Source organism: Cibotium barometz, chromosome 6, assembly GCF_041138505.1.
Source record: "Cibotium barometz isolate CiBa-2024 chromosome 6, ASM4113850v1, whole genome shotgun sequence".
In the NCBI taxonomy this organism is placed as follows: domain Eukaryota; kingdom Viridiplantae; phylum Streptophyta; class Polypodiopsida; order Cyatheales; family Cibotiaceae; genus Cibotium; species Cibotium barometz.
Genome location: NC_141051.1, coordinates 7,463,495 through 7,486,430, shown reverse-complemented (window position 1 = coordinate 7,486,430; position 22,936 = coordinate 7,463,495). Strand labels below are relative to the sequence as shown.

Here is a 22,936-nt window from a genome sequence, read left to right as displayed (position 1 = left end):
CTGTTTGGACAAGGTAGAAGGAATGCGGGGAAGGGTGAAGGACAATGCCAATGACTACCTCCTCACAAAGGAATCCAGACTCTCCGAAGATAGGTCGTGATCATTTGTATGCTTGGGTTTGGTCCTATGTACATTGGCTTAGCGTAGGCACATGGGCACATAGTTCATAACATACGTTTAGCAAACGCATACGTATTCAGGTATGTAAGAATGTTTCGAGTATGTTTCAGTCCCGGGCCGAGTAACATACGTGACCAATATATTACCTCATAGAAAGGACGAGATTTAGACAAATAGATACAAATATACATTGTAAAATCAAGCTCTCCAAGTTCCATTATAAAAACTTACAAAGTTATCACTTACAAGTTACATAAATGCTCATTGCATTGACCGATTTTCGATTAAAAAAACGTAGCAACTTTCAAAAAACGTAAAACCTTAGAAAAGTTTTTTTTTTTTAAAGCAAGTATGAAAGAAAAGTTTCAAACACGTATCTTGCAAACGTTTGCTTCATGAAGCAAACGCGAATGTTATGAACTATGCATGGGCACTAGCTTGTATATGTGTGTGGAACTAGTTTTGGAGGCCATGGACTTGCCAGTGAGCGGGCTAGTGTGTGCATGGAAGGTTGCACCTATTGGCCATGGTTGGTAGTCCATACCCTTAGATTCCCTGGCATTGGCTTTTATCCTTCCCTCCATTCCAGACTACCTCCTCACAAAGAGTCCAAAGATAGCTCATGGTCATTTGTATGCTTGGGTTTAGTCCTATGTACATTGGCTTAGCTTGGGCACATGGACACTAGCTTGTATATATGTGGAACTAGTTTTGGAGGCCATGGAATTGCCAATGGGCGGGCTAGTGTGGGCATGGACCTAGTTTGGTCCAGATTGCAACTATTGGCCATGGTTGGTTAACCTATAGATTGAACCCCAGGGTCTTGTATTCATCATTCTGTCACATGCACTCTGCACTCAGTGCATGGTGACAAGATGGCTCATCATCAGAAGTGCAACAGTTGTACAGTTTTAGAACCCAATAGGATGATAATTGTCGTACGCCGTGACCCCATTGTACATCCTCAGTCCAGGATAAGTCAGGCACGAGCTATGTGGGTCGTTCCTCAGCCTTAGCGGGTCAGTCAGTCAGTCAAGGCCCTTAACCCACTTGGAGAGAATCATTCATGCATGTAGAGTCAGTAGAAGCCTTAGGGTTTAAATCAGAAAGCACTCTGCATCCTGCATAATATGCATTCATATGCCTGTGCATCATTTAGAACATCCCAGAAGTCTTAGGGAATTTACTAGGATTTATCTGGTATTTTTCCCATATTTAATAGTATTTATTTAGCATTATTTCCATTATTGGGCATTTATAAATATAAACTTTATTAAATGACCAACCTCCAGTTAGTATAAATAGGCTTGCATAGGACTTAGTTTTTCATTCAGTCTTCATTGTGCTAAGAGCTCTCCTCCTCAGCCCTAGGAGCATCCTTGCCTTCAGCCCTAGACTAATCCAGTCCTTGGAGCTTATAAGCTTGCTTCTCCAGCCCCTTGAGAACCCCTTGCTTCAGTCAGCCCTAGGCGCCTACTATCAGCATCCAATCAGCCTGCATTCAGCATCACTTCAGGCCTTGATTCAGCATATAGATCAGCCCCAGTTCAACGCCAGGTTTCAGCCAGTGTTTTCTGCATCTGTCCAGCATCAGATCACCTGCGTTTCTGTCCACCAGCATCAGATCCTCTGCGTTTCTGTCCAGCAGCCTCAAAACACCTGCGTTTTCAGTTCAGCAGCTTCCCTACAGGTCTGCGTTTCTGTCCACAGCAGTTTCCAGCCTTGAATCAACAATTTGCAGCAGTTTCCAGCCCTGAATCAACAATTTGCATCAGCATCCAGCCTTCTGTGCATCATCCATACATGCAGCAGCCATCTGGTCAAGGTAACACAGCATTCATAAGTGTTTTCAGCATTCTAACATAGTGTAGAACAGTCCACCTTCTTCTTCTCTCAGCCTCAGGTGTGCAGCCCTTCCTCATGCCCTCGGGAAGAGTGCATAGGCTCGAGCTCAGGTCATCGAGGTGTTTCTACAGTAGTGTACACATCAACCACTCTCCGATCCTCCGAGATCTTGCGTTTGGCTTATCTACAGTCCACAGTCATTCTCTCTAAAGAAATAAAGCAAATACTATCTCGTTATCGGGATAGGGGGCCCTTCAGTGGGTATTTCGGGACCCAATCTGCTGTACAAGTTCTCATATATCTCTCTCTCATCTCTTTAAAGTTTGAAGTATTGAAATGGATTGCTAAACTCACGAAACTCAGGATACAGAAGACGGTGTGAGCATTTGTGTGACAGGATCTTCCAATACAAAGACTTCCACTGCATATCACATTGGTATCAGATTCAGATTATCCACACACACCGTATCCTAGCGTGGGGGTATCCTTGGATGGTTAGATTGCGTTCCGGCACGACCACCGACTTTAGCATCATGTCTACAGGAGAGAGTACTCATCAGCCGAAAGACGTCTCCCCCGAAGGAGACCTTGTTCTTCCGCCTACAGCAGACACCATAGCTCTTCTTAGAGCTCAGAACCAGCTGCTCATGGAGCGTCTCCAACTCTTGGAGGCAGCAGCAGCACGTCCTTCTACACCTCCAGCAGCACCCGACTACATCTCCCTCTTCTTTCAGATGGAACAACAAAGGAGAGAGGACGAGGCCTAAAGGAAAAGAGAAAAAGAAGAAAGACGGGACTATGAGGAAGCCCAACGCAGGATCGACAAAGACCGGCGTCAGGATGAACTCGCCGCTCGAGAACACCAACGTAAGCTTGATCGAGAACGTATGTTACTCAAACACCAACGGGAAAAGGAGGCCATACACTTGAGGTATCAGCAGCTCTCCTCAGTCTCCCCAGTCATAGGTGTCACTAGCCAACAGCCCGCAGCAGCATCAACCACCATCATTCGCAGTCAACCAAATTTCAATAAGTATGATGGTAAGTGTGATCATTCATCAGTTAATCAATTTGTTCATCAGTTTAATGCTCATTTTCCAATAGCTAGGATCACAGACCCACAAGACAAAGTCCACTTAGCGGCTCCCCATCTCACTGGTGAGGCAGTCACTTGGTGGCAGCATTGGTCTAGTATTCATACAGACCAGGCCACAGGTGTCACAGCCTTTGACTGGGACATCTTTGTCCATGACCTGAAGACCAGATTTCTCCCGCCCCAGTACATGACCGGTTTGAAAGACGAGTTCTATGGACTCAGACAGAACGGATCCCCAGTGCTTCAGTTTTCCGGTAAGGTTATTACTTTAGCACAGCAGTTAGGGTTATCTGAGCAGGCCAAGATGGAGCAATTCATTCGTGGATTGGACTCTAACATTCGGTTCACAGTTCGTAACTTTGAACCAAGTACATATGACCGGGCTCTGACTCTCGCTCAGAATGAAGAAATGAAGCTTAACGGGGGTAAGCCCAAGCAGGCATCTCAGTCCAGTACCAAACCCCAGCAGCAGCAATCAGCTGCACAGACAGGGAAAGGTAACGCATCTTCTAAAGATGCTAAGAAGGATAGCAGTAATAGCTCCAGTTCAGGGGATAAGAAGGATAAAGAACCTAAGAAAACCCCTGATGAAAAGGCTAAAGAAGGCATTACTCGAGGTTATCTTCCTCCAGAGGATGCTTAGGGACGATCTCCCGCCCAGTCTCCCACCCTCTCGCCTTGAGGACCATCACATTGATTTGGTCCCTGGATCAGATCCTCCTAGCAAGTTTCCCTATCGTCTTTCCAAGACTTCAGAGGGCGAGTTAGAAAAGCAGTTATCTGAGCTTCTCCGAGCCGGATTCATTCGGCCTTCTTCCTCCCCATTTGCTGCACCTATCCTATTTGTCCAAAAGAAGGACAAGTCTGCACGCCTTTGTGTAGACTACAGGGCATTAAACAAACTCACTATCAAGAATAAGTTTCCTATGCCCAGGATAGAGTACATTTTGGAGCGTTTAGACAGTGCTAAGTTTTTCACTAAGATCGACCTCAAGAGTGGTTACCATCAGGTCCGCATTTTTGAAGCTGAAATTCCAAAAACAGCTTTTCGGACAGAGCGTGATCACTACGAGTTCGTAGTCATGCCTTTTGGGCTTACAAATGCACCCGCAACGTTCAATAAGATGATGTCTAGGATTTTCGCAGTCCACATTGGGAAGTGTGTTTTCATATTCCTTGATGACATACTAGTCTTCTCAGCCCCACTGCGGAGCAACATGAGAAAGATGTGGAGAAAAGTCTTGCAACTTTTGCGAGATAATCAGCTCTACATAAACGCCAAAAAGTCTATCTTTGGTGTTAAGGAAGTTCAGTATTTGGGCTACATCATCGGTTCCGATGGGATTCGACCGGACCCATCAAAGGTTCAGGAGATCTTAGATTGGGACATTCCTAAGACCGCCCAAGAAATCCGTTCATTCGTAGGTCTTTGTCAAGCCTATAGCATACATGTCCATCAGTTTTCCAACCTTGTAGCACCTCTTACCGACTTGCTCAAGGGGGTGAAGGCTCGCAAGCAGAAAGTTTCAGTTACAGGTAAGGCACTTGATGCATTCCATGCACTCCAGAAAGCTGCCTCAGAAGCACCTGTATTAAAGTTAGCATCATGGGACGAACCTTTCGAGGTCATCACCGATGCCAGCAATGTAGCCATAGGTGCAGTCCTCCAGCAAGACAATAGACCCGTGGCATACTATAGCAGAAAGTTGGATGTCGCCGAAAAGAATTATTCGGTATATGACAAAGAGCTTTTGGGTGTGATCACAGGGCTCAAACATTGGAAGCCTTTTCTTTATGGACAGGCTTTCACAGTCAAAACAGACCACCAAGCACTTAAGTGGCTTCAGACGATGCCAAGTGCCCAGTGGAGTGATCGACACGCCAGGTGGAGTCAAATCTTCCAACAGTTTGGAGGTATGATTGAATACATCCCTGATAAGCATAACCCAGTAGCAGATGCTCTCAGTCGAAAGTCCAGCATCCAGGCAGTCCAAGAAGCTACCATCCTCGAAATCACGGGGAAGGACTTGGATAGTATGAAAGACCAATATGTCGACTCCCCTGAGTTTGGTACTCAGTATAGTTTGGCCCTCACTTCTGAGCCTGGCCACTATTCAGTACAGAACAGTTGGTTGTTCTACGAGAACCGTCTCTGTGTTACTCGGGAAAAGCGTTCCGCTCTTCTCCACGATGCCCATGACTCCTTAGTTGGAGGACATAGGGGTATCAACAGTACCCTCGAGAAATTAGAACGGTCCTTTTATTGGCCAAAGATGAGGCGCGATGTCTATGCACATGTACAAGCCTGTAAGATTTGTCAACAAGTCAAGGTTCCCCATACAAAGAAGGCAGGTTTACTTCAACCTTTGCCTATCCCCGACGGACCTTTCATCGACATATCTATGGACTTTGTAGGGCCTCTACCAGCATCCACTGGATCCCGTAACACTCAGTGTTTTACCATTGTGGATCGCTTTAGTAAATTCTGCATGCTCATCCCATGCAAGCATACGGCCACAGCCGAGGACGTAGCCCGTCTGTTTCTCAAGCATTGGTATCCAATTTGTGGTTTGCCTAGCACCATAAGATCAGACAGAGATTCCAATTTTACCTCGCATTTTTGGAGGGCATTATTTGAAAACTTCGGAACTAAGTTGCAGTTGTCTAGTGCATTCCATCCCCAGACAGATGGCCAGACAGAAATTTATAACCAGTTGGCCTTTGATGTCCTCAAGTCCTACTGTCATGACCAGCAGTCCAAATGGGAGCACTATCTTCCATTGGTCCAAGCTATCTTGAACGACACGCATTCATCCAGTGTCGGACGGACTCCATATGAAGCAGCCTTTGGTCGCCGTTTTTCTTCTCTTTTGACGAGAATGGTGTCTCCATCTTTAGAGGCTAATAAAACCACGGAAGCATTTTCCGAGAACATTGAGTCAGTCAAGGACCGCTTGACCAAAGCTCAGGAAGCATATAGCAAACAGGCAAATAAGTCTAGACGAGATGTCCACTTCAAGGAAGGGGATTGGGTCTATTTGCGTTTCATGAAGCAGAGATTGAAACAAGTGGGCAAACGTTGTCCCAAGCTTTCATTCCGTAGTTTTGGCCCTTTTCCATTAGTTAAGAAGTTAAGTGATGTCTCCATGAAATTAAAGTTGCCTGCCAGTTGGACAATGCATGATGTTTTCCATGTTTCTTGGCTAAAACCATATGTTGGTCCAGAAGTGTTTGATGTTTCAGATGAACAGCAGCCAGACGTGGTAGACGAGGCAGAAGTGATTGAGCCTGAGCAGATCCTTCTTCATCGATGGAAGCATGGTTCCGGTCAACGGATTCGTCAGTTCTCTACGAAATTCCGAGATCGAGGCACCCACGAAGCCGTATGGCTCGACGAGGAGTTCTTCCAGGAGTACCCCCACTTATTGGCGGACTACTTGGAAGCCATGAACCTGCCGCCAAGCTAATCACGAGGGAATGTCACATGCACTCTGCACTCAGTGCATGGTGACAAGATGGCTCATCATCAGAAGTGCAACAGTTGTGCAGTTTTAGAACCCAATAGGATGATAATTGTCGTACGCCGCGACCCCATTGTACATCCTCAATCCAGGATAATTCAGGCACGAGCTACGTAGGTCATTGCTCAGCCTTAGCGGGTCAGTCAGTCAATCAAGGCCCTTAACCCACTTGGAGAGAATCATTCATGCATGTAGAGTCAGTAGAAGCCTTAGGGTTTGCATCAAAAAGCACTCTGCATCCTGCATAATATGCATTCATATGCCTGTGCATCATTTAGAACATCCCAGAAGTCTTAGGGAATTTACTAGGATTTATCTGGTATTTTTTCTATATTTAATAGTATTTATTTAGCATTATTTGCATTATTGGGCATTTATAAATATAAACTTTATTAAATGACCAACCTCCAGTTAGTATAAATAGGCTTGCATAGGGCTTAGTTTTTCATTCAGTCTTCATTGTGCTAAGAGCTCTCCTCCTCAGCCCTAGGAGCATCCTTGCCTTCAGCCCTAGACTAATCCAGTCCTTGGAGCTTATAAGCTTGCTTCTCCAGCCCCTTGAGAACCCCTTGCTTCAGTCAGCCCTAGGCGCCTGCTATCAGCATCCAAACAGCCTGCATTCAGCATCACTTCAGGCCTTGATTCAGCATATAGATCAGCCCCAGTTCAACGCCAGGTTTCAGCCAGTGTTTTCTCCATCTGTCCATCATCAGACCACCTGCGTTTCTGTCCAGCAGCATCAGATCCTCTGCGTTTCTGTCCAGCAGCCTCAGAAAACCTGCGTTTTCAGTTCAGCAGCTTCCCTACAGGTCTGCGTTTCTGTCCACAGCAGTTTCCAGCCTTGAATCAACAATTTGCAGCAGTTTCCAGCCCTGAATCAACAGTTTGCATCAGCATCCAGCCTTCTGTGCATCATCCATACATGCAGCAGTCATCCGGTCAAGGTACCACAGCATTCATAAGTGTTTTCAGCATTCTAACATAGTGTAGAACAGTCCACCTTCTTCTTCTCTCAGCCTCAGGTGTGCAGCCCTTCCTCATGCCCTTGGGAAGAGTGCATAGGCTCGAGATCACGTCATCGAGGTGTTTCTACAGCAGTGTAGAGATCAGCCACTCTCCGATCCTCCGAGATCTTGCGTTTGGCTTATCTACAGTCCACAGTCATTCTCTCTAAAGAAATAAAGCAAATACTATCTCCTTATCGAGATAGGGGGCCCTTCAGTGGGTAATTCGGGACCCAATCTAGTGTACAAGTTCTCATATATCTCTCTCTCATCTCTTTAAAGTTTGAAGTATTGAAATGGATTGCTAAACTCACGAAACTCAGGATACAGGAGACGGTGTGAGCATTTGTGTGACAGGATTTTCCAATACAAAGACTTCCGCTGCATATCACACATTAACTCATAAGTAGTCCTATCCCCAGCACCCTTGATTTTATCCAAGAGAGAAAAAAAGAGTAAAGAAGATTTGTGCTAGGAATTACTCGCTTATGTGTTGGATCTCACATGGTGTGCAGGAGTAGGAGACTGTGCAAAGTCTGATAGCGACTCAAAGTGAGTGTGTGTGTGTGTGTGTGTGTGTGTGTGAGAGAGTAAAAGTGTGAGAATGATTGGCACAAGTACTTCACTTGATTGATGTGAAATGAAAGCACATGGGCTTTTTTATAGGCTTTGTTGAGCCCTATCTTTGGCTAAATCAAAGAAGGTAATATCTACCTAAAAGATGCTGACATCATTGCTTTGCTAAAAGGCTTAAGAGAGTGTTCCCATGTATACACACTCATAAGAGTAGGGCTATATGAAGGTTATTTAGGAGGACCACATACACACACATAAAGGGCAGACTACGAAGCCCAACAAACCCCCCTTTGAAGTCAGTGTGGTGTTATGTGGGTAGCCTTCATATTCATGATGATTTGGGCCACGATTGTACATGTGATACGATAGATCACAATGCACCAACACCTGACACTCTCAGGCCATGCCTAATAGGAGCTTGATCACACATGAAATCCCTCGGCTCCCACAACTAGCCCCCCCTCACTCTATAGAGAGAGTAGTCTGACATCACAGTGGAAACACACAGGCTAACAAAGAAATACACATTTTCGGTGGACTACCCCGGCAGAGGACCCATTATTGACCTCAACAAAAAACATAGATGAAGGGGAAATTACACGGCATACTCATCCTCATCGTCGAGGTCGAGTTCTTTGATAATAGCAACTAAAGCATTCTGTGTTGCGGATGTGGAAGCTTCCGGAACATCTTCAGGATCTTCATCTTTCTTTGCAACCAGGTTGGCATGGTCCTTTTTCTATTGCTATGCCATCTCCTTAAAACATATGTCCTCCGTGTGACCCTTGCCTTTGATCTAGCTCTTTGGAAGAGTGATTTTAGAGCGGAAAGATTTCTCTAAATCAAGCACAACCACTTTTTCTTCTTGAGTCTCCTGTCTTCGTTGATGAGGAGAGCTACCATACTTTCTTATGGCATTTCGCGGGACATTCAAAGTGAAGAAAGCGTTTCTTTGTGCTTCTTGGTTTCTTCCAAGCTGGAGAATAGCACAGCTTTCTTGTCATCCTCATCGAGATGTGCATTTAATGCACCAAATTGTTGCAGGAGAGGCGATGTTGCTAAGATGTTCTTCAAGAGTTTGATGCTCTTTCATTTTCAGATTGTAGTACTTTTGCTTGAAAAAAACCTTAGAATTATTAATTTTGTTACCAAATAGATTCTCAAGCTTATCCCATACCTCTTTTGTTGTTTTGTTCAAATCAAGATGATGGCTAAGATTATTTGCAAGACCAAGGCCGATGTGAGCAAGTGCCCTGTCGCTCTGCTCGTTCCAAGACTTCACCGTAGGTGACCATGGTGCGCCTTCAGGCTTTTCTTCATCTCCTTTGACAATCCCCCAAACCCCATCTCGCATGAGACGAAATCTTATCTTTGTCTGCCAGGTAGAGAAATTTGTTCCAAAGAACTTTTGCAGAGAAAGAAGCTTTTCCAAAGCTCTGGAAGAATCCATGAGTGCTTAATGGATAGGATGGACTATAGTGCCACCTGGTCAACAGGCAGCTCAGTCGGGGTCCTTCCCGCCAATCTGCCCAAGCAGCTAAGCGGTGACGCTCAGCTCAACCCAGCTGGCACCCTATCATGGGGTCCGCCAGCGGGCCGCGCAAATGGGCGGTGCAAGCGACGGAGTGGCAATGCATGCCCAGAAGACAGAGCAACGCGGTGAAGACAGGCAAAGGAGCAAAAGGCGAACTCAACAATGGCGGCGTGAGGAACAAACCAGTTCTTTGATGCCATGTTGGAGCTCACATGGTGTGCAGGAGTCTGAGACTCTGCAGTGTGATAGCGACTCAAAGTGTGTGTGTGTGTGTGTGTGTGTGTGTGTGTGTGTGTAAAAGTGCGAGAATGATTGGCACAACTTACAAGTACTTCACTTGATTGATACGAAATGAAAGTACAAGGGCCTTTTTATAGCCTTGGCTGAGCCTTATCTTTTTTTTTCCCTAGGCTGAGCCTTATCTTTTTTTTTTCCTAGAAAAAGATCCTTCAATTAGTTAAAGAAAAACAACCACAAAGGGCTAAGTACAACAACGACAAGCTAAATACAGCCTCACCTCATATAAAGGCGGGAGACAAATAATCAAAGGGAAAGAGATGCTTCTCCTCTGGCTGGCCACTCTATGAGGAGAAGGCTATCTCGTACAAGAGGGGGGGGGGGGGGGGGGGGGGGGGACAACCATACAGATGGTCTGTAATGCCTTTTGGGGTCACCGCCTATATTTGTGAGGAAAGGGCCAAGCCTCCAAAGTCTCAAAAAGGCTTCTCGCCGCCTCCGCATGCGATCAGAACCTCCCTGGAACTTCCCCCACAGACCACGGAGGGTGTGAATGATATCGAGCCATATGCTCGTGATGGTCTCAGCCGACAAAGTGTGGGTACCCTCGATGGCCTCGCTACATCTAACACGCAAGATGTGTCAGGCTACTATGCTACTGCAAATCTCCCATCGCTGGCATGAGCCTGGTCGCCAAACACCTGCCGGTGGGGCTGTGACTGGTACTACTACAATACGATGGTGGGAGACCAGAAGGGCTAGTCCTCCCCCATCCTCCTCGTAAGTCCCGTCCAAGTGACATTATCCCAAGTGATGATCTGGGTCGATGCCCTGTCCATAGCGAAGATACGGAGAATCCACTGCCAAACCTACTGAGCCTTCGGGCAATCCCAAAGGCAATGTCACTGGGACTCCTGGGGTGGCCGCACCTCGGACAAGCTACTAACCGACATCCAAGTACCAACCACCAAACTCCTATGTGCCATCAACCAAAGGAAGAGAGTGATGAGCAACTACACAGGCATCAACGCGAGTATCCATCGCGAACGTCACACCGTCGGCAACCACAGTGCGCGTAAGAGTGAACATCGGTAACAACACCCGACACACTGCACAGTGCGCGCAATGGGAAGCACAACAGTTGGCAGAACCGACAATGCCAAGAGTGCACACCTGGCACCGGCCGACCAGCAACAAGCGCCAGCCCAACACATCAACGAACAACCGACGACGGCACACACATCGGCTAGTAACAAGCAACTAGCAACATAGATGTCTCTTTAAGAGACAAACACAAACAAGTCTTCATTCTCCTCTATATACCCTCTTCGCCGGACCATCGAAACGCCATATGGGATAAAAACAGAACCTGCGTGGCAGCGTGTGGTGAGCTGCGAGAGAAGAAGAAAAGGAGAGGGAGGGAGAAGAAGAAGAAGAAGAAGAAGAGGAGAGAGAAGAAAAAGAAGAAGAAGAGGAGGAGAGAGAAGGAAAAGAAGAGAAGAGGAGAGAGAAAGAGATGCCGGATTATCCATATACAAATGCCATAACACAGCCCAACATGAGGCAACCATAAAATTCAGCTTGTAACAGACATAGGCTATAGAAATGCCGAGCCAACAATATAATCCATATGCCTCTGTGTGGGTACTGCTTCTTCCCCAAAAACCATGGGTCTTCATGCAATAGAGCTAGTATGACACATTCAGCTCTCCATTCAACCGGTACAACAAGTACAATGGTTGGTATGGTAGGTACAATGGCTAGTACAACAAGTAGAGTGGCTACAATATTTCTTTGCGATGGAAGCCTCCAAAACAGTCCCCAACAGCCGGTATACTTCATGGGCAGCCTGAGAGAGAGAAAGAAAGAGAGTAGCCATCATTAGGGCAGCCTGTAATGGTGGTAGAGGATGTCCCAAATAAATGGGTGAGAGCATGTGTCCTCTTGTCTTATCTTGTTTTGGGTGTCCTTATGTCTAGATGCCCCATAGCAGAGCTTGCATATAGAAGGGGCCAATTATTACCAGTTTTCCTGCTAGTTTAATACTCCATGTCTACACTAGCTCAGTTTCTACATCCCGGCTTGCTGAAAATCTCATGTTCCTTACCTAGTATAGTTGAGGGCTAACAAAAAATCCCTGGAGGTACCTGGCCTAAAGAAGCACCTAGAGAATCTGGAGTCTGGACCGAGTCAAGTAGAATTGCATATAATCCGCACACTCACATTTTTGTGCACACTTCAGCACATCTTACAAGTTACAACCTAGGTCATACTTTGTTAGAATTGGACAAGAGAGTAAGTGCAGTTGCAGCAGCATAGCCAAAAGCAGGTGAAAGAGTGACCTAGAGTACCAGCAAGCAGCTTATATACACAGGTTGATGGCCTATCTAGTGTAGGATACTGTAGGAGTCAACACTAGTATGAGCAACTGTCTAATGATACTCTGTTCGTGTTGGGATTGAAGGCTTCAAGGGTGGAACACAGCATCTCTCCGTACTCATCCATAGGAAGAAACTTTGGACTCAAGGATTCGAAAACGCCATATTAAGCCACAAATGATTAAGGACAACCATGGTCCCTGAGCCTATGTGCCAAATTATGGAGGTTAAATGCTTGAAGAAAATGGTAACACTGGAGACAATAACTATGAACACCAGGCACATATACCACCTGCATCAAGAACAAAGATGTTCCACAGATATTGTAACACTTCTCCAGAAAAATTTGAAATCCTTACCAATCTGGTGTAGAGTAAGTCGCCATTGAATCACTTTCTTTTCATGCATGGGTTTCCCAGTGGCCACTCTGTTGACCTCTTGGAGACCCAAAGCATGTCCAACTTTAATGGCTGAACTGCGATGTAGTTGTGCCATTTGTGCTTTGTCAAGTTGAGGACCTTGAGCTTGCTTATTATGCTCATCGATGGGTACTTGAGCCTGCTGTGAAGTGTCAACGTCTCTCCTTACATCATCTTGTTGTAATAGAGAAAGAAGTGATCTCGGTAACCTTTCCCTCTTGTTTGAACTGTCACTGCTGAGGCTTGGCTCTTTCCCATGTCTCTCTCTGTGTTGCTGGTTGTCGATAGCAGTTCCATTTTCATTGATACGAGGCAATGTTATCACAATTCCACTGCCAACAGCAGAGTCCATAACCTGACATTCTGCTTTAACTTGAAAATACTTCTCTCTGCAAACAGAAAAACCTTTTAAGCATTTTATAAGCAGATCACATGTCAAGCAACAACAATACACCTCTAAAAAAGACCACTCCCAAACTACTGCTATGAAAGTATCCAAATTCAGAGAGCTCCAAAATTAACGAATTGGAGCTTCATATGCATATGTGACTAGGCATTCACTCGACATATGTCTGCCACACTGGAGCTTTCATTCAACATCTATCTCACACGGTCATCTTGAAAATTTATGCCAAGTCCAAGTACTAATGGCAAACAAAAATGACCAAATCAAAGCCAACTTGAGCAAGAAAAAAATACAGGTCTTTGAGATCATCACCTGCGAGACTTTCGAAGAGCTGCACGGTCAATATAAGTGCTATCGGCAGCAAAGCACCCAAGAAGAAACTCCCACACTTCCTCCCTTATTGATGGATGCACACCCTGCCATAGTGCAGGTTAAGAAATATCATTTTAAACTCTACATTGTTTCTTTGCTGCAGGTTTGACATAACATGAAAAACATGTGTTGCCTATAAAACACATGGAAACATTGGCATTCTTTTTCAAACTTTGCAGGCATGTGAAGAGGGAAGTTTGAACACAGCTTCGCATTTGGTTTCCACAACCCCTTTTGTAGACACTTGTGCCTATATGCTAGGGATAGAAAGAAGAGTGCGGTGGAATCACATATACAGCACACAAAAGTCCTAAACTATTGCTCTGTATTATGTACAAGAAAGAAGTAATACAACTGAAATTCAAGTACAATAATGAAGATGTCAAATCACACCCTTTGACCTACTGTACACTCCTGGCTAGCACTTCGCCCACAAAGAAACGCTCTATGAAGTCCAACACTAAGGGACAAAGATGCATATGACGATCTGGCCACCCACGAACATATATGCACCAACGCTCCTAGTCAACCAATAGTATTGTTGTCGGCCAACTATACACAATTGCCACATCATCATTGCCATGTCACTGCTGCCATGTCATCACTGCCACATGGTAGTGCCACGTGTCACCTGCGATGTAAGACTCAGCATGTGGGCTGCTATCTAATGTCCGGTTATGCCCTACATACTCGTAGGTGTGTAACATTCTCCCCTACTTGCATCGCAGCTGTCCTCAGCTACATGGCGTCTTGATAAGCTCTCAACAATGGCCAGGACTTGTCCGTGAACTGACCCTCATCAAATCACACTGCCTGCTGGATTGGGCAGCCCTTGAACTTGAGAAAATACTCGAGCTACTTTCGACGAGAACCCTGCTTGTACTAGTGCAAAACAACATGCTCTGGTTCTAACACATCCTGTAATGCTTCGTCATCCAACAACTTGGGTTCATCCTTATCTGGCGGAGTGCTCAGCTCTAGCCCATGATACCCTAAAAGGTTGCTTGAATGAAACACTGGATGCATCCTTTGATGACTTGATAACTCCAGCTTGAAGACTGCATCACTGAGCTTCTTGATAATCTTGAATGGGCCTCACTTCTTCGGAGCTAGTTTGGAAGCAACTTCCCCAAAATGTTTGAGCCTCTGCTTCATGATCTTCAGATAAACTCAATGTCCTTCTTTGAAGGTACTATCCCAACAATATTTGTCAGCCTCACGGACTTGCTTTGTCTACGCCTTTTGTATTTCTTCTCAAACTTATCGAGATAGCTGGTCCAACAAGTCATCAATGCGAGGCAACGGGAACTGTTTTTGACACTGAGCTTGTTGAGTGCTGGTAGTCCACACACAGGTGCATACTCCCATCCTTCTTCTTGACCAAGAGGACCAGAGCTCCAAATGGCGAGGAGCTCAGACGTAGCCAACCTTTCCTCCAATTTGCTGCTTGAGCTTTGTCATCTCAAGGTTACTCGTCCAATATGGGGGACCAAACGATTTGTATGCATGCGTGCGGGTGAAATTGTGCCGGGAATCTCTGTTTTGGACGAAGAAAGCCCTAGTTCTCTCTGATTTGTCAATACTGCAAATTGTGTCTGAGTTATTTTTCTTGTTCTTTAGGTGTCTCCTGCTAGGCCAAGGTTACCTGTGATTCTACCAGTTTTTTTTCCATCTACACTCTTTCGAGTTGAATCTGGAGTTGCCTTATCTGCTCATTTAGCTTTTGGTTGTCTTCATCTTCTTTTTGCGGAAGCTTGTTCTTCTTCTTTGGTAATGCCTTCGGAGCTTGATGCCATTGAGGATGGGCGAGTGGTTTTCCCGATCTCAACTTTACCATCCACAAGATGCCCTCACCCTAGGTTGCCTGGTTGAATCACGTCCCAAAGCTCTAGCACCAATGTAGCATGCGCCGAGCTAGGACCGTGTGAGTCTTTAGCAACCTTTAAAGAGATGTAGTGGAGACGACACCTAATGGGGTCCCGAATTACCCACTGAAGGGCCCCCCCTACAAGCAAGAGTATTTCCTTTATTTCTTCTTCTGGAGAACTATATACAAGCTGAATTGTGTCCACAAGACTGAGCGGACAAACACTCACTAACCGCCAAACGCAAGGACAAAGCGACCAAACGCTGGGCAGAATTGTGCATAAGCTTTAGGTGACTGTGAAGCTATCTTCGAGAGAAATACAATGGCCCAAGACTAAGAGTAGGTGTGCTAAATACTCCTGAAGAGACTAAGCTTCTTTGCCTTGGGCTGAGAGCACAAGTATGGCTGTAGGTATGCATAAGCAAGAGCCTATAGGCATACATGCTTGATTTCTGATGATAATCTCTCATCTATACTTGCATTTCTTGGGATTGAACTTGCCTTGCCTGTTTAAATGCCTCAGGGATGCAAGTCGGCTGCCCCTACATCCTGACGGCCAGCAATAAATGCCACGACTAGCATAAAATGCCTAGTCAGCTGCATTAAATATCCACGACTAGCAACTATGGCTGGTCAACTGGCTGGTCGACTGCCTGCCTGACCTACCCGACTCGAGCCCAAGCCCTAAAGGACATGGCCAACTGTGTAATGGTCCTCAAAAGAGGCTATCGACTGTGCCTTGGTGCATGGCAAAGGGTTTAACTACCCATTGCAAGGCTAGCCACCTTTTGGGGTTGGCCCCTTCTGCATGCAATGAAACTATATGCCTAACATGCATCTACTACTATGGCTGACATCTACATGCATCTGAATGATGAACACTTGCTGAATTCTCCACAGTGGGTTAACAGGACTGACCTGACACTCATTGGGAGACTGACCTACGTAGCTCGTGCTTGACATGTCCCAGACTAGGCTCACAAAGGAGTCAAGGCATACGATAAATATATCCTAAAAGGTACTACTTCTGTACATGATTCTTGCACTGTTGATGAGCCAGTTTGTCACTGTGTACAGTAGTGCATGGGTGCACATGACATTCCCTCCTGCTTAGCTTGGTGGCACGTTCATAGCTTCGAGAGAGTCTGCCAATAACTGTGGATACTCGAGGAAGAATTCTTCATCTAGCCAAATGGCTTCATGGGTCCCTCGATCTTTGAACTTTGCATAAAATTGGCGAAGATGTCTTCCAGAACCATGCTTCCAACGATGTAGAAGGATATGCTGAAGCTTTATCACCTCTACTGCTCTTCTGGAACATTCTGCAATGAAGGTCCAACAGAAGGCTTTAACCAAGAGACGTGGAAGACCTTGTGCATCGTCCAACTATCTGGCAATCTGAGTTGCATGGTGGCATTGCTTATCCTCTTGATGATGGAAAAGGGACCAAAACTTCTGAATTACAACTTTGGACAGCGCTTGCCCACTTGCTTGAGTCTTTGCTTCATGATCCTTAAATATACCCATTCACCTTCTGTCACGTGCACACCCGAAAGGTGTACAAGTGACATGGCATCATTCATAGCATCATAAACATTAATCAAGAATTAATCGGGATTTATCTGGTATTTTCCAACATTTTATCAGGCATTTAAGCATGGTATTCGGCATGTATCTCACGGTATAGGCTGAGTACATCATCTAAAGCAGCACATTAGACTTCATTAGGCTTCATAGGCATTTATGGTGGCAACCGACAGTAAAAGTAGGTGGCAGCTGACAAGTATTATGACCATTTATGGCATTTATGGGCAGGTCGTGAGCATCTAGGAGCTGGCCGACAGCTTAATAGCTGGCTGACCAGCATCATTCACACATATATATAGAAACGAATCAGATTCAGTCTAGCATCCAAGCTTCTCTTTAGCGTTTCCTTCCCAAGAGACAAGGGAAGTCAACGGGACAGCAGTTCACTCAGCATACAGTCATCATAGGCAGCATATTCAGTCCATGATCTCATCTCTCCTCAGCGTTTCTCATCCACGGAGCAAGGGAGAAGCAGATCAGCAGTATAGCCAGCATATTCAGCACATAGTTCATCATTCCTACCTCCTACATAGAGGGAAGCCGGCATCCAAGGGTGGACCTCAACATTGGAGCAAGGAACAGTCCTCATCATCAGCATTCAGCCTATGCCTCTCCTCCCGAGACGGATCTTCATCTAGGACAGCATCATAGATCTATTTAGATCTCATTGTAACCCATTCATCTAATATAGCTACATTGCATTGCATTGACACTATTTGTCTATCTCTTAAGCATCATTAAGTGAAGTTTAGTTAGCCTAAGGTTGTGATTACTACGATCAATCCCTCACAAGTCACATTGGTATCAGAGCGTTACAGGGTAACCAGCCTTAGATCTTTTTTCATTCCATCATTCATTCAGTCAGTCATCATGTTAATCGCTTCCGCACAGTGAAACCCAATTCTCGAAATCTTGCAGGCCATCCTTAGGGATTTCCCCTTAGGCATGCATTAGTAACCCATCCATCTACATTCTTGGACAACATATAGGGTTGCACATGGCTTGCATAGTAGTCATCCTAGCAATCACTCTTGCATCTGCAAGGCATACATGTTTTGCCCATGAGTTCTCCGGGGAAGAATGACATCCATCATCAAAGGAGTAGATGAAGTTTTGGGCTTCGACTGGCAACAGCAGGGGGTTCTCTTCCACATACGAAGACGGAAGTTTGCTCCAACATCGCCTCAGGAGGTTCAGAGGTTCAGGAACGACGGAGATGGTGTGTGAAAGGATTCCACAGACAGGTCAAGGGTGACTCAAGTATTTCCAAGCAGTTTTACGACATTTGCCATTCAATTCCCGCAGTAGACAAGTCTTTGGCTCAAAGGATTTAACTCCTACAGTCAACCTCAACCCCAGCATAAGAAATCAGAAGGGGACAGTGGTTTCAGTGGAGAAGGATCACCAAAGGAGTCAAAAGGTTGCCAAGTATACCACCCAGCAACAGTTTAGCAAAGGGGAATGTCACGTGCACACCCGAAAGGTGTACAAGTGACATGGCATCATTCATGGCATCATAAACATTAATCAAGAATTAATCAGGATTTATCTGGTATTTTCCAACATTTTATCAGGCATTTAAGCATGGTATTCGGCATGTATCTCACGGTATAGGCTGAGTACATCATCTAAAGCAGCACATTAGACTTCATTAGGCTTCATAAGCATTTATGGTGGCAGCCGACAGCAATTAGGTGGTAGCCAACAAGTATTATGAGCATTTATGGCATTTATGGGCAGGTCGTGAGCATCCAGGAGCTGACCGACCAGCATCATTCACACATATATATAGAAGCGCATTAGATTCAGTCTAGCATCCAAGCTTCTCTTCAGCGTTTCCTTCCCAGGAGACAAGGGAAGTCAACGGGACAGCAGTTCACTCAGCATACAGTCATCATAGGCAGCATATTCAGTCCATGATCTCATCTCTCCTCAACGTTTCTCATCCATGGAGCAAGGGAGAAGCAGATCAGCAGTATAGCCAGCATATTCAGCACATAGTTCATCATTCCTACCTCCTACATAGAGGGACGCCGGCATCCAAGGGTGGACCTCAACATTGGAGCAAGGAACAGTCCTCATCATCAGCATTCAGCCTATCCCTCTCCTCCTGAGAAGGATCTTCATCTAGGACAGCATCATAGATCTATTTAGATCTCATTGTAACCCATTCATCTAATATAGCTACATTGCATTGCATTGACACTATTTGTCTATCTCTTAAGCATCATTAAGTGAAGTTTAGTTAGCCTAAGGTTGTGATTACTACAATCAATCCCTCACATGTCACACCTTCTTTGAATTTAACGTCTCTCCGTGACTTGTTTGCCTGTCTGGTGTAAGCCTCCTAAGCTTTGGTAAGATGCTCTTTGACACACTCAATGATGGCTGAAAAGTTTATGTCGTCTTGTTGGCTTCCAAGGTAGGAGAGATCATCCTCATGAGGAGGGATGAAAATCTTCGACCAAAGGCTGCCTCGTACGGAGTTCTGCCAACACTAGATGAGTGAGTGTCATTAAGAATCGCCTATACCAACGGGAGCTGAAGCTCCCACTTTGATTGATGATCATGGCAAAACACTTCAAGCACATCGAAAGCCATCCGATTGTAAATCTTGGTTTGGCCATCGGTCTGGGGATGGAATGCACTAGACAATTGCAATTTGGTACCAAAGTTATCGAACAAAGCTCGCCAGAAGTGAGATGTAAATTTTGAATCCCGATCTGACATTGGTATCACGGCAAACCACAAACTGGATACCAATGTCAGAGAAAAAGCCGGGCTATAACTTTTGTTGTGCCCATCTGCTTGCATGGTATAAGCATACAAAATTTACTAAATCTATCAACTATCGTCATACACTGAGTATTAAGAGATCCAGTAGATGCAGAAAGGGGTCCAACAAGATCCATCGAAATGTCATGAAACGGACGGAGAATGCCTGAAGCAATCTTGACTGTTTGGTATGAGGTACTTTCACTTTTTGACAAATGGAAAATTGTGAAACATAGTTGTACACAACCCTGCACATCTTCGGCCAATAAAATGATGTTTCTAACTTCTCCAAGGTATTGTTGATCCCACGATGACCACGAAGAGACCACGAACAAGTGAATCATGGGCATCATGGAGAAGTGCCGGTCATTTCTCCCTGAGAACACATAGTCGACCCTTGTAAAAGAGCCAACCGTCCTGAATGGTATAATGACCCGGTTCTTAATAAAGGGCCATTCTGTAAGGAGTTCCAAATTCTGGACAATCTATATACTGTGTCTTAATACTGTTTAAATCCTTTCCTTGTATCTCCAACACAGTGGACTCCTATACTATCTGAATACTACCTTTGCGACTTAGAGCATCTGCGATGGGGGTTATTCTTACCCGGTACATACTCAATCATTCCTCCAAATTGTTGGACCAACTGGCTCCATCGGTGTTGTCTGTCGCTCCACTGGGCACTCGGCATAGTTTGTAACCACTTCAAGGCCTGGTGGTCTGTCTTCACAGTAAATTCCCTTCCAAAAAGAAAAGGTTTCCACTACTTCAAGGTTGTGATAACCCCTAGCAACTCTTTGTCATAGACAGAATAATTTTTTTCTCCATCATTCAACTTTCTGCTGTAATACACCATTGGTCTGCCTTCTTGTTGCAAAATTGCTCCTATGGCGAGATTACTAGCATCGGTGATCACCTCGAAGGGATCGTCCCATGATGCGAGTTTAAGAACTGGTGCTTCAGAAGCCGCCTTTTGCAGAGCAAAGAAAGCCTCTAAAGCCTTACCTGACTGAAACTTTCTCTCTTGGAGTCTTCACTCCCTTGAGCAAATTTGTCAATGGTGCTGCAAGGTTAGAAAACCGATTCATATGCGAGCTATATACTTGGCACAAGCCCACGAAGGAACGTATCTCTTGGGCTGTCTTTGGAACATCCCAATCAAGAATTGCCTTTATCTTTTCAGGATCAAGGTGAATGCCGTTGGAAATGATCACATAGGCCAGGTACTCGACTTATTGAACTCCAAATATACTCTTCTTTGCATTAATGCAGAGTTCGTTGTCTCGCAAAAGCTACAAGACCTTCTACACATCTTTCATGTGCTATTCTACAGTGGTAGAGAAAATAAGAATGGCATCCAAAAAAATGAATAGACATATACCAATGAGTACGCAAAGACTCGTGACATCATCTTGTTGAATGTCGTTGGTGCATTGGTGAAACCAAAAGGCACGACCAAGAACTCATAATGCCCTCGTTTTGTTCGAAAGGCAATCTTTGGGATATCGGCCTCGAAAATTCTAACTAAATGATAGCCACTTTTGAGGTCGATCTTGGTGAAGTACTGAGCACCAATGAGCCTTTCAAGGATGTACTCTATCCTTGGCATAGGGAACTTATTCTTGATTGTCAACTTGTTCAAGGCTCGGTCCGTCTTATCTTTCTTCTGCACAAGCAGCAAGCGAATGGAGATGATGAAGGCTTGATGAAGCCAAACCTTGGCAACTGTGCTAGTTGCGTCTCCAACTCAGCTTCCAATGCCTTGGAAAGACGATACGAAAACTTACTGGGTGGCTCAGCTCCAAGTACCAAATCGGTACAATCCAAGTCCAAGTCCAAGTTCTAGTTCCAATCCAAGTTCTAGTCCAATCGAGTGATCAAGTCCAAATCCAAGTCCAAGTCCAAGTCCAAGCCCAAATCCAGATACATATCCAAATCCAAGTCCAAAGAATCCCCAAGCTTGTAAGCAAGGCAGTCTGGAGATTCGTGTAGATGACAAGGTGTATGATGTTTAGTGCCCCATGTGTATCTTCTGCAGAAGGCTCTTTATGGTCTCAAACAGGCACCCTGTGCCTGGTATCAGAAGATTGATACCTTCTTGTTATCTCTTGGCTTTGAGAGGGCATATGCTAACAACAATCTCTATGTGCTTCTTTCTGATGGAGATATTTGTGTCATTGTTTTGTTTGTTGATGACCTCATTCTTTTTGGCTCATATACTGGGTTGGTCACACACGTTCACCGTTTATCCAAGCTTTCAGAGACATTTGAGATGACTGATCTTGGCCTTCTACATTATTTTCTTGGGCTGGAAATTTGGCAGAAAGAAGACTGTATCTTCATTTCTCAGCATAAGTATGTCAAGAAGCTGCTCTCACTTTATGGCTTGTCAGATTGTACCTCTCTCGTCCCATGGATCCCAATGCCAAGTTATCCAAGGAGGATGATACACCCTTGGTGGATTCCACAGAGTACCAGCAAATTGTTGGCTCATTGCTTTACCTTGCCAACACCCGTCCAGATATCTCCTATGCTATGAGTGTCCTCAGCCACTCAAAGGTGTCATTGGTTGGCAGCTTTGAGAGTTCTTCGTTATCTTCGAGGTACTTCAAATTATAGCATCACCTACTCCAATGGTGCTGATTTGGGTAGCTTCACAGATTCTGATTGGGCAAGCTGTGTTGATACTCGGAGTTCTACATCTGGATATTGCTTCATGCTTGGTTCTAGATTGGTTTCTTGGAAGTCTCAAAAGCAAAAGACTATTCCACCAAGGCTGAGTATAAATCCTACCTTCTCTCCTCCACTGAGGCACTTTGAATTCATCAGATTCTGGAGCATTTGTGCTGTGCCGACACTTCCCCGGTTACTATCTTCTCATATTCTCAGAGTGCTATTGCTCTAGCACAGAATCCTGTGATACAAGGACGATCCAAGCATATTGAAGTGCATTATCATTTTGCTCCACTGGATCGAGTTGGGACTTCTTCGACTGGCCTACTGTTCTACCAAGGACAATGTGGCTGATCTCTTCAGCAAACCACTTCCGAGCGCTACTCTCTCTCTCTCTCTCTCTCTCTCTCTCTCTCTCTCTCTCTCTCTCTCTCTCTCTCTCTCCACACACCATGGATCTTTGATCCCCCATAGCTTAGGCTTGTACCTGTGCAAACCCTAATCTATCTCCTCGCATTTCTAGTTG

At 45.1% G+C, this 22,936-nt stretch overlaps 1 protein-coding gene across 2 annotated transcripts in view; it reads right to left on the bottom strand.

The window, feature by feature from the left end:
- The window catches only part of LOC147637388 (rab GTPase-activating protein 22-like), a 186,267-nt gene that overhangs the window by 136,854 nt on the left and 26,477 nt on the right, over positions 1-22,936 (bottom strand). For both annotated transcript variants that reach the window (XR_015266031.1, XM_086799189.1), the window contains exons 3-4: positions 13,449-13,552; positions 12,671-13,119 (exon numbers count right to left, since the gene is read on the bottom strand). Coding sequence is in view for 1 of the 2 variants with exons in the window: in XM_086799189.1 (XP_086655315.1) it covers positions 12,671-13,119; positions 13,449-13,552 (553 nt within the window). In the remaining variant the exon portion in view is untranslated. The remainder of the gene's footprint in view (positions 1-12,670; positions 13,120-13,448; positions 13,553-22,936) is intronic.